This window comes from Symphalangus syndactylus, chromosome 22 (genome assembly GCF_028878055.3).
Source record: "Symphalangus syndactylus isolate Jambi chromosome 22, NHGRI_mSymSyn1-v2.1_pri, whole genome shotgun sequence".
NCBI classification, from domain to species: Eukaryota; Metazoa; Chordata; class Mammalia; order Primates; family Hylobatidae; genus Symphalangus; species Symphalangus syndactylus.
This window is the reverse complement of record NC_072444.2, coordinates 60,445,743-60,462,676: the sequence shown is the minus strand read 5'-3', so window position 1 is coordinate 60,462,676 and position 16,934 is coordinate 60,445,743. Positions and strand designations below refer to the sequence as shown.

Below are 16,934 nucleotides of genomic sequence, written 5' to 3'. Positions count from 1 at the left end.
TGGGTAATTCCAAAGACTTTTTTTTATTTTGTTGAGGCAGTTTCCCTCTGTTGCCCAGGCTGAAGTGCTGTGGTGCAATCTGAGCTCACTGCAAACTCTGCCTCCCAGGTTCAAGCGATTATCCTGCCTCAGCCTTCCAAGTAGCTGGGATTACAGGTGCTCGCCACCATGCCTGGCTATTTTTTGTATTTTTAGTAGAGCTGAGGTTTCACCATGTTGGCCAGGCTGGTCTTGAACTCCTGACCTCAAGTGATCCACCCGCCTCAGCCTCCCAAAGTGCTGGGATTACAGGCATGAGCCACCATGCCCAACACGAAAGACTTTTAATCAAGATTCACATTGGAGGTTGTTGGAGAATCTCATCTATCTTTTAATTTCTGTGCTGCAGGCTATCCCTCGGGCCAAGGCTAGCTCTTAAAAATATTTTATTTTCTTTGTGAAGCAGGCCCAGGGACTAAAACCAAGGATCTTTCCAAAGTGTAGTCATCAGCGCCCACTTGACAGCTTTTGGATTCTGCCCTTATGCTTAAAATAAGGCTCACTATAGAGGCAGGAACATAATTATGCTCTCTCACCTGTATCCACTCTCTTATGGCAAGCTCTCTCACAAGTCAAGCACACACAATCTTTTTTGTTTCAAGGGACTGACAAGTATAACAAACGTGAAAAAGTGTGAAAGCCTATGCCATCTTATACAGGTTCTTACAGGCTTGATATCCTTCCCTCATGAAAGCCCCTCTTCCCAGTATGCAGGCCTACAAAGGTAAATTAATACCCATCTCTCAGCCTCTGCCCCACATAGAAATGATGACATTGGTAATATTCTCTGATAAATAAAAAATTAAACTTTGGTTCAAAAAGTAGATAATTCATCAATTTTCTCACGCCTTATTTCACCCTACTTTAGCACAGATTTCTGCCTCTAACTGACAGTTTGGAAACTGAATTGGCATTCTAGATCCCAAACTTAGATTTATCAGGGTAAAAAACTCAGATTTGGAGTATTTTTTCCTTATTTATAAAATTTAAACTCATACAACAAACGGGAAATTTAACCAAGTACATATTTCTATTTTCATTGTGTAGCAGTTTTGCCTCAAAAGAGCTGGGATTCAGTATGATATAAAATTGCAAGGTTGCCTGAGAGATTCACAACTAATTTGCCATTTAAAAAGCTTGGGCCAGGCCGGGCACGGTGGTTCACACCTGTAATCCCAGCACTTTGGGAGGTCTAGGCAGGCAGATAACTTGAGATCAGGAGTTTGAGACCAGGCTGGCCAACATGGTGAAACCCAATCTCTATTAAAAAAACAAAAAAAAATTAGTGGGGCATGGTAGCACATACCTGTAATCCCAGATACTTAGGAGGCAGAGGCAGGAGAACTGCCTGAACCCGGGAGGCAGAGGGTGCAGTGAGCAGAGCTTGCACCACTGCACTCCAGCCTGGGCAACAGAGTTAGACTCTGTCTCGAAAAAAAAAAAAAAAAAGCCTGGGCCTCTTCCATCATGTACTGAAACACTGGCAGCCATCAAGATGGAAGGAGAGGGAAAATATACGAGTTCCTCTTGGGGGAGGGTGAGTTCTGATAAACTCAGAACCAAGCCCCCCTTTTCCAGTGCAACAAAGTATGTCAATCCCTTCTCTACCCCCACATGCCATCTGTAACTATAACTGAATGACAACTTATTTATTTTTTGTGTCAGAGTTTTGCTCTTGTTGTCCAGGCTGGAGTGCAATGGTGCAATCTCGGCTCACTGCAACCTCTGCCTCCCAGGTTCAAGCGATTCTCCTGCCTCAGCCTCCTGAGTAGCTGGGACTACAGGTGCCCACCACCATACCTGGCTAATTTTTTGTATTTTTAGTAGAGACGGGGTTTCACCATGTTGGCCAGGCTGGTCTTGAACTCCTGACCTTAGGTGACCCACCTGCCTTGGCCTCCCAAAGTGCTGGGATTACAGGCGTGAGCCACCACCCCTGGCCTAACAACCTCTTATAAATGATAGTAACTTAGATCCCCATTCTTTAAAGGAGAACAGCTGCCCCTCTGGCAACCTCCCAGGTGAAACAGAGGGCTAACCTAATCAGCCTGCCAAACTTAACTGGCTTTGCTTGCTTTTAATCGATTACTTTTAGCTAATCTTAAAACTCCCGGGCCGGGCGCGGTGGCTCACGCTTGTAATCCCAGCACTTTGGGAGGCCGAGGCGGGTGGATCACGAGGTCAGGAGATCGAGACCACGGTGAAACCCCGTCTCTACTAAAAAATACAAAAAAATTAGCCGGGCGCGGTGGCGGGCGCCTGTAGTCCCAGCTACTCGGAGGCTGAGGCAGGAGAATGGCGTGAACCCGGGAGGCAGAGCTTGCAGTGAGCCGAGATTGCGCCACTGCACTCCAGCCCGGGCAACAGAGCGAGACTCTGTCTCAAAAAAAAAAAAAAAAAAAACTCCCACTAGCAAGTCATGTGGCCAAGCAATATATAACTAAACTCCCACTGTTTTCCTTATAGATAACATTTCTGACTGTGGGTAACTATATAACAGGTATTTAAAGCTGTTTTTCAGGATCCAGGGGGCAGCTCATGTCCAGTCCAAGCTGGTTGAGATCACGAACCCTTCAACTAGGCCTGCACAGGTGCCCAGAGAGTGACCTTTTGGTGTCAGAGGGCCTAAAACTCCACTTCAGATCATGCTAACGCCATTTTCTGCACACATGTCCTATGAAGAACCATGTAGCTTGATTATGCTTGTGCAGAAACCCCAATTACCTCATCTTTCCAACCTGCCAATCACCTTTCCCACCCATCAATCACATTTTCTCACACTTTAGACCACCCTACTTTCTATTCCATAAGTACCCACAAGCCCTATTTTCAGAGGCAGATTTGAGATTTGTTCTCCCATCTCCTTTCACAAGCAGCCTTGTGAATAAAATATTTTCTCTTTTGCAAAACCCATTGTCACAGTGATTGGCTTGCTATACGCAGGCAGAATGGACTTGGTTGGTAACACATGGATGCCATGAGAATAAATGAATGGTTTGGTAATACATTCTGAACGATGAACTAAAGGGACCCAATTCAATGAAAGATTAGTATTTTCAACACATGGCTTGTCAGAGACATTTCTGCTGATGGAATACTTCATGACTTGCTTTAATGTAGAACTACTATCATTTACTTCTCTTATATGCCTTCCCTCCCTTAATGATGAAAAATGAGCTTCCCAAAGCCTGAAATATTCCACCAAGATATTTCACTGCTAAAATTATACACGGGAAATACAATTTTTCCAGACCCCTATAAAAACCTTAAATATTACACTCCAACTGTTACTCCATTTGTGTGAGTAACAGAAGATTGGCCTAATTTTTAGGCACAAGAGAGATTTGACTTGTCTTTAGTTTTTGCATGGACTGCTTTCCTTGTACTGATTTTACTGAAAGAAATATACATATATATTTTTTTGGAGACAGAAGTTCACTCTTGTTGCCCAGGCTGGAGTGCAATGGCGCAAATCTTGGCTCACTACAACCTCTGCCTCCTGGGTTCAAAAGATTCTCCTGCCTCAGCCTCCCGAGCAGTTGCAATTACAGGCATACGCCGAGCAGTTGCAATTACAGGCGTACGCCACCTCACCCAGCTAACTTTTGTATTATTAGTAGAGATGGGGTTTCACCATGTTGGCCAGGCTGGTTTCGAACGCCTGACCTCAGGTGATCCACCAGCCTTGGCCTCCCAAAGTGCTGGGATTACAGGCATGAGCCACTGTACCTAGCCGAAAGAAATATTTTAAAAAGTATATGGTATTATAGTTTTTTTCTATTCTACATTAGAGAATGTTCTCAAGTAATGCCCCTTAGTCAACTTTAAAACTAGCAACACACCATAATCCTGGTAAACAATGAGAAGCTGGAAGATTAGGTTACTCAGTCATACTCACCTTAAATTATTTTGTTGACCAGGTGGAATGACACTATAGTAAACAGGCATTCCCGTTGTGGGCATCGATCCTTGATTAGACTGATTAGGGAACATAACAGGCTGTTGATAAGTCTGATGGGGAATTCCTTGAGAACCTTGAGGCAGTGAAACCTAAAATTTGAAAGACAATTTCAAGAGAAAAAGGTTTTTTTCAAAGCCTTGCAAATGTTTACGTTTTCAATCTCCATAAACTTTATTTTTTTCGAGACGAAATCTTGCTCTGTTGCCCAGGCTGGAGTGTAGTGGTGCAATCTTGGCTCACTGCAACCTCTGCCTCCTGGGTTGAAGCAATTCTCCCGCCTCAGCCTCCTGAGTAGTTGGAACTACAGGCATGCGCTACCATGCCCGGCTAATTTTTGTATTTTTAGTAGAGGTGGGGTTTCACCATGTTGGTCAGGCTGGTCTCGAACTCCTGACCTCAAGTGATCCGCCCACCTTGGCTTCCCAAATTGCTGGGATTACAGGCGTGAACCACCATACCCAGCAGCCTCCATAAACTTTTAAAGCATGAGCAATCAGAAATAAGCTAACACTGCCAGCAGGCTTTCCTGTTAGTCACAGCACTACCGCTTTATTTCTATGTCAGCTATTGCTTCTGGCTAGCATTTGTAAATGTATGTACTGTAGGCTGGATGCATTAAATTATGAAAAGGTTAAATTATGAAAAAGAAACTTTCCACATAAGGATGGCCATTTGGTATAGAAAGAGTAACACAGTTTACCTCAGGTAGAACTAAGTAAAAATCAGGCAAGATGGCAGTGAGGTGCAATGGGTCAGAAAAAGTGAGAGCTTTGGAGTTTAAAGTACCTACATGTGATATCAGCCGTCTATCTAAGTGATATTGGGTAAGTGACTATTCTGAGGCTCCTTAGCTTCTTATCAGAAGAAATGGAAACACCACCTCCATTATAAAGGAGGTATTATTTCCATTATGAGATAGCACAACTAAAGGATCTAGTATAGTAGGCATTCAGTAAACAGTGTATCTTTCAGTTCTGTTTTCTATATCATCTAAATGAGATTGCACGAACACAATTCTGTATTGCCACTCTCTAGTTTCTTCAGTTTCTAAGATAGAAACAACACAGGCATAAAGGGTTCTTAATTTACAAATGTACCACAATATTAGAGTTGGATTACAGTAATTTTGTTAAATAAAGCCAATATATATTCAATGGCCTGAAGGATCTTTATTTAAAAAAAAAAAAAAAAAAAAAAAAAAAAAAAAAAAAAAAGCTGGGCTGGGCACAGTGGCTCACACCTATAATCCCAGCAGTTTGGGAGGCCGAGGTGGGCAGATTGCCTGAGCTCAGGAGTTCGAGAGCAGCCTGGACAACATGGTGAAACCCCGTCTCTGCTAAAATACAAAAATTAGCCGGGAGTGGTGGCGCATGCCTGTAGTCCCAGTTACTCAGGAGGCTGAGGCACAAGAATTGCTTGAACCAGAAGCTGGAGGCTGCAGTGAGTTGAGATTGGGCCACTGCACTCTAGCTTGTGCGACAGAGTAAGACTCTGTCTCCAAAAAAAAAAAAAAAAAAAAAAAAAAGCCAGTATAACCACTATAACCACTGATGATGATGATGATGACGTTAGTAATAGTAATGATAGGGAGGGTTAACATTATTGGGTACTTCTTGCCATGTTTTAAGTTCTGTTCTAAGTGCTTTATGTGTATTATCTCATTAAGGCTTCTGAACAACCTAAGAAGGTTGAGTAGAGATGGGGTTTCACCATGTTGGCCAGGCTGGTCTCAAACTCCTGACTTCAGGTGATCTGCCTGCCTCGGCCTCCTACAGTGCTGGGGTTACAGGCATAAGCCACTGCACCAGGCCTGAAGGTACTTTTATCATCTATTTTATAGATGGGTAAATAGAGGGCATGAGTTTGAATTCTGACTTTCTCACTTACTAGCTGTAAGACCTTAGATTAGTAAGTAGGAAAGTCAGAATTCAAACCCTGTGGCTCCAGAAAGTCAGTTCTACAATCACTTCACTGTTCTCTATACCTGGCTCTATGATTTAAAAGGTAATGACTGGCCGGGTGCAGTGGCTCATGCCTGTAATCCCAGCACTTTGGGAGGCCAAGGAGGGTAGATCACTTGAGGTCAGGAGTTCCAGACCAGCCTGGCCAACATGGTGAAACACCGTCTCTACTAAAAATACAAAAATTAGCCAGGTGTGGTGGCATGCGCCTGTAAGCCCAGCTACTCGGGAGGCTGAAGCATGAGAATCGCTTCAGCCTGGGAGGCAGAGGTTGTAGTGAGCCAAGATCGCGCCACTGCACTCCGGCCTGGGTGACAGAGCAAGACTCTATCTCAAAAACAAAGAGAAGGAGGGAGGGAGGAAGGGAGGGGGAGAGAGAGCGAGTGAGAGAGAGCGAGCGACTGACCACTACTAGACAGTGTACAGGCATAGAATACACTGGAGGGACAGTCAGAATTCAAACCCATGCCCTCTGGCTCAGGAGGTGTAGGACAGATGACTTTTCTGGCTTATGTTTTAGATGACAGTTTATCACCACCTAGCTTGTTTACCAAATGTAGTAGGAGCCATACTTTAAAGCAGATGACTATTATTGATTGCTGGCCAGAGCAATACTTCCTACAATCATTCAGCCAATGTGAGAATTACATTAAATACAATGAGAAAATAATGTTAAAATGTAAAAATGTATGGTGTAAAAATTATGACCACTACCTTAGCTCTGGAATATTTTCAATATCCAGCTAATTAAAAAAAAAAAACTATACTAATTAGGCTGTAATTTGTTGAAAAATGACATTTCTCTTACTAGATGTAAGCCCCCAAAGATTAAGGGCAGATCTTATATGCTGAACTCTGTATTGGATTAGATAGTATAATCAAAGTCTTTGAGAAGAGAAGGCTTCAGGCTTGGTGCCAATCCTGTTTAATGCTTAACTATGGGGAAACAGACAAAGGGCAGGCTCATGTGCCTAGGCTCAAGGATGGAGGATAAGAGGTCAGAAGCATGGGGGATGTGAGAGAAAATGAAGATGGAAAACCCAGTTTTCATGAAGTATCTTTCTTTTGTAGATGTGTTCTATGGTCAAGGGTTCTCAAAACTGGATACACACTTGGTGCTCAACAACGTTTGACAATCTCACATTTCACACTTTAATTTCAATTTTCTGAAATTATATGGAATATGCTTGCACCTTTGCTTATACTCTTCTTCATTCTCAGAACATCATCTTAACCAATTTATGCCCATCATTTTCTTTGAAGAGCTAAAGGTTTCTAACTTCCCTGAAGGCTTCAGATCAAGTCCTTAACCTGTTCGTTGCTGTATTTCATGATCCTCTCAGTTACTAATCTGTACACTATCACCAATTTGTTTACATGTGTTCAGATAAAATATATAAAATACGTGTATTTTATCTTCCCAACTAGGCTATTCTCTCCTTGTTGAGATGAATGAAAGTGGTCTTTGGAGTTCTCTCTTTTTTTGTGACAGAGTCTCTCTTTGTCACCTAGCCCGGAATGCAGTGGCACAATCTCAGCTCACTGCAACCTTCGCCTCCCGGGTTCAAGTGATTCTCCTGCTTCAGCCTTCTGAGTAGCTGACATTACAGATGCCTGCCACCATGACTGGCTAATTTTTGTATTTTTCATAGAAATGGGGTTTCACTATGTTGGACAGGATGGTCTTGAACTCTTGACCTCAAGTGATCTACCCGCCTTGGCCTCTCAAAGTGCTAGGATTACAGGCATGAGCCACCGCAGCTGGCCCTGGCCTGGAGTTCTTAAAATCAGACTCAGCTATGAAAAACAATGAGGCTAATAAAATAAACCCTCTTGCAAGTTACTCCATAAAGACAAAGGAAGGTAAAACAAATTTTTGAAAAATGTGTCGTATTATATTGAAGACGTGCTTATTCATGAAATAATAGGTATTTAGAACTACAAATTAAAATCTATAACATTTTGTTTTTATTTTTGAGATGGAGGCTGCCTGTTGCCCAGGCTGGAGTGCAGTGGTGACTCACTGCAACTTCCACTTCCCGGGTTTAACCAGTTCTCCTGCCTCAGCCTCCTAAGTAGCTGGAATTATAGGCCCCACCACCTTGCCTAGCTATTTTTTGTGTTTTTGGTAGAAACAGGGTTTCACCATGTTGGCCAGGCTGACCTCGAACTCTTGATCTCAAGTAATCTGCCTGCCTAGGCCTCTCGAAATGCTGGGATTACAGGTGTGAGCCACTGTGCCTGGCCTAAAATCTATAACATTTTAAAATATGAGACATATCATCACTTTTTGGGATGGAGAGGAAGGAAAAAATCAGTCACCGGACAGGAAACTGCACATACTTTCCTATTCTATAACTACAGATTCATGGTCTATACTGCATCTCACTATTTCAAATACCTACCACCAACCTCTATTTTCCCTCCTATTGCTCTCTCCCAGCAATGAGGACTTTCTAAAGAGCTGAGGAATAGAATAAGACATTTGCTCATCTACCTATATTGCTGGAAACATAAGACAATGCCAGACAATATTTACTTGCCAATATCAATGTTTTTCAGATCCTAAACATTAATAAAAGAATAATGCAATAAAATGAGGATAAAACCAAGCTTCTACGACTAATAAAACTCTTAAGATGATAAAGTTGTATATTACAGAAGTGTTTTTCCTGTATTAAAAGGAGAGCATAGAAGATGTATTGTAGTTGTGCACTTAATTTATTCAAAATCATCTCTACCCAAAGTACATAAAAGAGACAATATACCTGATATGTTGGCACTGAAGTATAGGGGATGACCACTCCTTGAATCTGGTTTCCAATGCTGTTGGGTTGGCCACTGACTAGGCTCTGACTCTGGGGTTGCTGAACTCCAACTATTCCTTGGTAGTTTTGCTGCTGGTTGGGTATTACTTGATAACCTGTAATGGCACAATGAGTTAAATCCTGCTCTGAATTCATTTCATCTAGTAAGATTTAAAAAGAAATTTAAGCAAGTACTTTTATGCTCTAAAATCATAAAATTTTTATTAAATGGTAAGCCCCTAAAACCATGTATTATGAAATAACATTTTAGCCCCAGTTACCTACAATCCCTCACTAAAATATACTGAAATAAAATCTGCCTACAAAGATTTCTTCTACAATTGCAAAGATTATAGGGTCACACACTTAGATAACATAAGACAATTACTATTCAGGGCATATTACAATCTATTATGACAACTAGTTTCTCAGGACCAGGAGTTGCTATATAACATGAGCCCAGAGTAAATGGAAAATATGTAGGGCCCTTTGTTAAAACAAATAAACAAACAAAAAACTATTAAGAATTTCAAGTTGGTAACAACAGAATATTAACACAAGCATGGGGCTCTATGCATCTGCAGAGGTTCCATTTCCATGAAACTGTCCCTGCTGGGGATTAAAAAAGAAAAGGCAGGGGAGAGAACCACTTTTGAAAGTGTCAAAGACAGGCAAATGGAGTTACACCGTAATTTTTTAGATTATTTCTTCATTGTATGATTAAGGTCACTTGACAGATCATTAAACAAATCAAGTAATCTGCTCAAGGTCACAAAACAAACACCTAAACTGACTGTTGGTAATTTAAGTGGTAAGTTAAGTGCACAAATTTACTTTTATCAAGTAAACTTATTTACTTAACAAGAATCTACAATGATAAGCTCTAAGTAGTGAATGCGAATTGTATTTTGTCTCCTGATCCTAAGAGGACTCTTTTAGGTATACTAATTAGCTAAAGACTCATGTAAATTACTAGATGCTACCCACAAAGTTCTTTTTATTTTTTATTTATTTATTTATTATTATTATTATACTTTAGGTTTTAGGGTGCATGTGCACAATGGGCAGGTTTGTTACATATGTATCCATGTGCCATGTTGTCTTGCTGCACCCATTAACTCGTCGTTTAGCATTAGGTATATCTCCTAATGCTGTCCCTCCCCCCTCCCTTCTTTTTATTTTTTAAAGAACTAGATAAAAATAATCATCTAGCTTCAGAGTATTGAAATGTTTTTACAAAGATGAACTGAACTAGAACACCACCTATACAGACTTTAACAGCTAAAGGGCAATGAAATTGTTTCCCTGATAACACCATAAATACATTTTATTATCAGTTTTCATTTACATCCTCACTAATTCCTAAAGCAACAGAAATGGCAATTTCAAGTATTGATTATAGACAGCAGCATCACTGTAGTTGTCTGGTAGTCTTAATAATTCTGCTCAAGGACCAAATAATTGAATAAAATCTAGCACCTATCTTCTCTAAAAATATAACTACAAAGTATATCCAGTAACAAAGCAACACATTAAAATTAAGAAACTAAAAATCTTGGCCAGGTGTGGTGGCTTACACCTATAATCCCAGCACTTTGGGAGAAGGATGGATTGGGTGGATGGAGGTGGGTAAGCTCAGGAGTTTGAGACCAGCCTGGGCAACATGGCCAAATCTTGTCTCCACAAAAAAATACAAGATAGCGCCACTGCACTCCAGCCTAAGCGACAGCGCAAGACCCTGTCTCAAAAAACATACAAACAAAACCAACCAACCAAACAAACAAAAAACCAAAAACACAGAAAAAAAACCAAAACCAAAGTAAAAATTCAGTTACAGTGAATCCCTTAACAGTGAAGGGTTTTTGTAAAATGATGTTATTTCTATGGCAGAACTACTTTATGGCCATGTTTCCAATGACTTCCTTCTCACCAATCTAACTTTGTTCAAATAGAATACTGTGTATTCTAGTTATCGGTAATAAAGTGATTGATAATATGCTGTTTGCTAAACCTTTATTCCTTGTGAATTTCCTATACTACTTAAACTTATAGGCAGGTAAAGGCAGAGAACAGAATAAAGTTCTTCCTTTTTAATCTAACAATTAACATTTAACACTATTTTCAGTTCATCAAATGACAAGTATTTCAAATTTATACCCCAAATTCCAAACACCATTAAAACATACAATGACAAATTTCCACCCTTAGAAAAATAACACAGGAATGGAAATGAAATGTGAACATGAGATCTTTTTTTTGTGTTGGAAATGCCACCTCAACACATACACATGTCTATTGCAGCACCAGAATTTGGGTTCTGTATAGACTGGGATAATAACTTCTTACGACAGACTTGGCAGAATTATAGTTTACTAAAATGAAAACAAACTGTATATATCTGGCAGAAATCACTGTATATAATCTGACTTAAAATAATTTTGACTTCAAACAGTCATACCCCGCTAAGAAACTAAAAATGTTATGCATATTACTTTTGTAGTCTATTCAAGAAATATTCAAGGTTATAGGTTGCCTTGAAAGAAAGCTTTAAAAAGCAAAAACAAGGCCAATTTATGTGTAAATGTGCTTCTGATTTTTTTTTTTTTTTTTTTTGAGACAGAGTCTCACTCTGTTGCCCAGGCTGGAGTGCAGTGGCACGATGTGGGCTCACTGCAGCCTCTGCCTCCCGGGATCAAGTGATTCTCCCGCCTCAGCCTCCCAGGTAGCTGGGATTACAGGCACATGCAATCATACCCGGCTAATTTTTCTATTTTTACTGCAGACAGGGTTTCACCACATTGGCCAGGCTGGTCTCCAACTCCTGACCTCAGGTGATCCATCCGCCTCGGCATCCCCAAGTGTTGGGATTACAGGCGTGAGCCACTGTACCAGGCCTGATTTTTTTTTTACTTATCTAAATTTAACAATTTTTCGAGGCTCGTCTTGGAGGTCTCCTGCTTAAAATTCTCTATTATGATAAAAGGTCTGAGACAAAAGGCTTTCAATAAATACCTATAGAAACCATGTCGTACTGATGTAATGTGCGGTCAGTAGGACTCTACGTCACGGAATTTGTTTTTCTGTTTTGTTTTATTAGAGACAGGGTCTCACTCTGTTGTCAAGGCTGGAGCGCAGTGGCATGTTCACAGCTCACTGTACCCTCGAGCTCCTGGGCTCAACGAATCCTCCCCACCTCAGCCTCCTGAGGAGCTAGGACTACGGGTGTGCACCACCATGCCTGGCTACATCATGAACGCTGCATGAGTAAATTTCTAATGGTATCTTATTCTTTTTTTTTTTGTTTTCGGATGCAGTCTCTATCGCTCAGGCTGGAGTACAGTGGTGCAATCTTGGCTCACTGCAACCACCACCTACTGGGTTCAAGCGATTCTCTTGCCTCAGCCTCCCCAGTAGCTGGGGCTACAGAAGCACACCGCCATGTCCGTCTAATTTTTGTATTTTTAGTAGAGATGGGGGTTTCACCATGTTGGCCAGGTTGGTCCTGAACTCCTGACTTCAGGTGATCTGCCCACCTCAGCCTCCCAAAGTGCTGGGATTACAGGTGAGAGCCACAACGACTGGCCTGGTATCTTATTCTTTAAAGCAGCCCGATCTCCATTAATATCCATGCCTACTAATTGCCCCCCCCCACCCCCCCCACACACACACACTCTCACAAACACCACGTACATTTTGAAAATTTGACATGAAATATAAAACAGTTGATCTCAGCATCTGGTCATTTGTTAAGAACGGTAGTAAAAAGGACACCATCTGGGTTAGATAAAGATAGATATGTCATGGTTCCTATCTTTGAAATTAGGCATTTTTAGCCACCATACCGTATGAGGATAGCAGTATAAAGAGTCTTATGAAAACAAGAGGAAGAAATTAGTCCTGACTGATATTTATAGAGGTAGTGACATTTGGGCTTGGACTTAAAGGAAAAGCTCATTCCAACAAAAATAAAAGGTTTGGAAAAAGTAAGACAGTTAATATGTTTGAGGAATGGGGAATAGTCATGAATGAATGAATATGGTATGTGAAGTGATAAGTGGAAGATGAAGGTACAACAGAATACTGGTGAAGAAGTGCAGGTTTTACACATAGAAGAGTGATAAGAACTACCAGGAAGTTCTAGATTTTAAAGACTGTGAAAGCAGAAAAAACACTAACATCTCAGTACTTCATTCAGCAGTAGCATAAATAAGCTAGGATTGAGTTTTTGAACACAGTGGAGCTATTAAAAATAATGATGCCAAGCACTTCAAAAATTACCTTCGCTAAGAATCTATCTTATTAATCCCTTCACGATTTTGTCTATTCTCTTATGCCACATCTCATAAAACTCTACAGGAAACATAAACGTTTTCTGGTTAGTTGTTCTCTCATGGTTTGTGTATGCCTTTTTTTTTTTTTTTTTTTTTTTTTTTTTTTGAGACAGAGTCTCACTCTGTCGGCCAGGTTGGAGTGCAGTGGCACCATCTTGGCTCACCGCAACCTCCACCTCCCGGGTTTAAGTGATTCTCATACCTCAGCCTGCCGAGTAGCTGGAATTACAGGCGTGTGCCACCGTGCCTGGCTAATTTTTGTATTTTTAGTAGAGACAGGATTTCGCCATGTTGGCCAGGACATCAAACTCCTGACTTCAGGTGATCTGCCCGCCTCGGCCTCCTAAAGTGCTGGGATTATAGGCATGAGTCATGGCGCCTGGCCTGAATTTAAATTTTACGGTAACATTGGGCCAGTGTGGTGGTTCACACCTGTAATCCCAGCACTTTGGGAGGCCAAGGTGGGTAGATTACATCACATCAGAAGTTCAAGACCAGCCTGACCAACATAGTGAAACCCCATCTCTACTACAAATACAAAATTAGCCAGGTGTGGTGGCGCATACCTGTAATCCCAGCTACTTGGGAGGCTGAGGCAGGAGAATCACTTGAACCTAGGAGGCAGAGGGTGCAGTGAGTTGAGATCGCGCCATTGCACTCCAGTCTGGGTGACAAGAGCAAAACTCCATCTTAAAAAAATAAAAATTAAAATTAAAAAAATAAATTTTAACGTAACATTGGTTTATAAGATTAAACACATTTAATCACCTTTTCATTAAAATGACACTCCCACGAATACAAATCACATCAGACTGGAATTTCTGGATCACTCATTAAGTCTCTCCTAGAAAAATGTACAGCAGCTAAATCACAGATTCCATATAATTAGCCTCAAAGTGCTTAGGAAGAACTCAAACAAAGAATACAAACTGTTTAACTTTATATCTAGTATGTAAAGTTTGAAATGAAGGTATTATTTGAATATTTTTACTTTTAATTTATTTACTATTATTTTTTGAGACACAGTCTTACTCTATTGCCCAGGACAGAATGCAGTGGCATGATCTCACCTCACTGCAACCTCCACCTCCTGGGTCAAGCGACTCTCCTGTCTTAGCCTCCTGAGTAGCTGGAATTACAGGTGTGCGCCACCTCACCTAGCTAATTTTTGTATTTTTAGTAGAGACAGGGTTTCGCCATGTTGCCCAGGCTGATCTTGAACTCCTGAGCTCAAAGTGATCCGCCCTGGTTGGCCTCCCAAAGTGCTGGGATTATAGGGGTGTGCCACAGCACCTGGCCTGAATATTTTTAAAAATGTAGACTTAATATCTTTTATAAAAACCTTATAGAGCATAAAAAAGATTTTTATAGTAGAAAATTTGGAAAAAAAATACAAACATAGAAAAAGCCTATATGGGAAAATAATCACTTATAGATACTCCCCCATTTACATTTTTATATGTGGCTAGCCTAATTTTCTATGCAGAGGGCAACATATATATTCATTTTCATTATTTATAGAAATGGGGTTATATGACACAGACTATTTCAAAATCTTTTTTCATATAATGCTTCCACATCTTATCAATAGAAATTTTACAATGTATGGGAAGAAAGTATTTAAGTAATTTTCTTCAAAACATATTTAGACCTCAAGTTTAACATCAAACAACTCAACTGATCTTTACTCTACTTTGAGGATGAAGGCATGCGTTGAGAAGCTAAAAGGACAAAAAATATAAACATTTTAGAACAAACTATGTCAGCTTCCTGTGTCTGCTCTGGAATTTGGCCCCAAATTCCTGTCTTTTCACTTAAAATATAATTTAAAATTATATTTTCATTTTAAATTTAAATTTTCACTTAAAATTATCTTTAAAATTATATTTTCATTTTAAATTTAAATTTTCATTTAAAATATAATTATCTTTGCTTCAATGATACCACAAACTAATCTTTTTTGTTGATTTTTCTTTTTTTTTTTGAGACTGAGTCTTGCTCTGTCTGCTTTGTCACCCAGGCTGGAGTGCAGTGGTGCAATCTTGGCTTATGGCAACCTCAACCCCCTGGGTTCAAGTGCTTCTCTTGCCCAAGGAGCTGGGATTACAGGTGCGTGCCAGCACACCCATCTAATATTTGTGTATTTAATAGAGATGGGGTTTCACCACGTTGGCCAGGCTGGTCTTGAACTCCTGCCACCAGGTGATTGGACCACCTCGGTCTCCCGAAGTGCTGGGATTACAGGGGTGCGCCACTGCGCCTGTCACACAAGCTAATCTTAATACCTAAGCCTCAAATGACATTTATTAAGTTTCAGGCACTGTTCTGAGTACTTTACATATGTTAACTCATTTAGTGTTCACAATCTTATGAAACAGATACAATTATTATCCCTATTTTTCAGATGAGGAAACAAAAGGCACAGAGAGGTTCATACCTTCTCTATAGTCAACAGCTATCAAGTGTGTAGCTGGGAGCTGCACACAGCTGTCTGATTCTAAAATTTACTTTTTTGAGGAACACATGTTAAAGAAGAAAAAGTATTATAGTAATATTGTTCAAATAAGCAGAACCTGGCCTTGTTTCATTTTCTGATAATTTTGGTTAACGAAGACTTTACTGTAGCTTAACATACCTAAGTCTCAAGATAAACTTAATTACAAGAAAACAGATAATTACTGGAAATAATGTCAATCAACAAGGAAACTTTTTGTTCATTTGAACTAAAGATTTATTGGTGAGTATAAGCATTGCTATTCAAAATAGGAATCAGAGTGAAAATTTTTGAGTAGTTAGTTCAGATGGTAGCCACATGAACTTGGGGGCGTTAAAAAAGAGCAGGTGTAAGTGAGCATATGATTAGCCCATAATATCCTCTCGGTGGGAGGAACAGTCCTTCCCTTGGTTTGCCCACTACCCCCAAGATGCGTGGTTTACTACTTATGTATTTCAAAGTTACACTTCCTTGCCTTACTATAATTAGACTATATGCATAAATTGTATTAAACAATTAGGAAGGGCCACTGCACTCCAGTCTAGGCAAAACAGTGAGACTCCGTCTCTAAAAATATTAAAACATAACAAAAGACAATTGGGAAGGAGAAGAACTGGCTCAAATGGTGACACTATTTCAGGTTCCACAACCCACAGTTCTGTCTCTCAGCCTGAGTATTTTCATGTGAATCTCCAATGTTCCCTTTGGGCTTTAGTTTTGCTGTTTTGCCTCAGAGGCTGCTTTTGCTCAAAATGTCTGTTGCCACATTCCAGATTAGTCTATACAAGATTAGTCTAGCAGAGTTTTCATAGATACTGGCTGTCTTCTCCACAAAGTCAGGCTGCTTTGCCAAGAAGTCAGACTTTACTCAGCTTTAGCCTGTACACATTTTGTGCAAGGAGAGCTACTACGTTTTATGGGTGAAGTCTTGAAGTTCTGTGAAGCACTGGCTTTTTTCCATCCACTGAGTAGCATTTCATTCATTTTTACATCCAAGGCAGGAAAACCCACCAGGTTTAAACTACACTGGGTAGAAAGCCATCAGGGTCTGAGGAACCGTTCTAAACTAACACAACTAAAATTGACATTTAACATTTGATGCTCAGTATGATCGGTACCCCAGGAAGGAAATTCTACTGGCATTAGGACAGGTATATGAATGTTTTTTCCAGAAATCATGATGAAATGTTTCATCACTTATTCTTTTTTTTTTTTTTTTTTTTTTTGAGACGGAGTCTCGCTCTGTCACCCAGGCTGGAGTGCAGTGGCGCAATCTCGGCTCACTGCAAGCTCCGCCTCCCGGGTTCACGCCATTCTCCTGCCTCAGCCTCTCCGAGTAGC

General features: G+C 40.4%; 1 protein-coding gene across 29 annotated transcripts in view; it reads right to left on the bottom strand.

Annotated features, from left to right (window-relative positions):
* Window positions 1-16,934, bottom strand: part of R3HDM1 (R3H domain containing 1) — a 198,406-nt gene that overhangs the window by 42,744 nt on the left and 138,728 nt on the right. For all 29 annotated transcript variants that reach the window (XM_063630995.1, XM_055262002.2, XM_055261992.1 and 26 more), the window contains 2 exons: window positions 8,730-8,884; window positions 3,938-4,089 (listed from right to left, as the gene is read on the bottom strand). In XM_063630995.1, coding sequence (XP_063487065.1) covers window positions 3,938-4,089; window positions 8,730-8,884 — 307 coding nt within the window. The remainder of the gene's footprint in view (window positions 1-3,937; window positions 4,090-8,729; window positions 8,885-16,934) is intronic.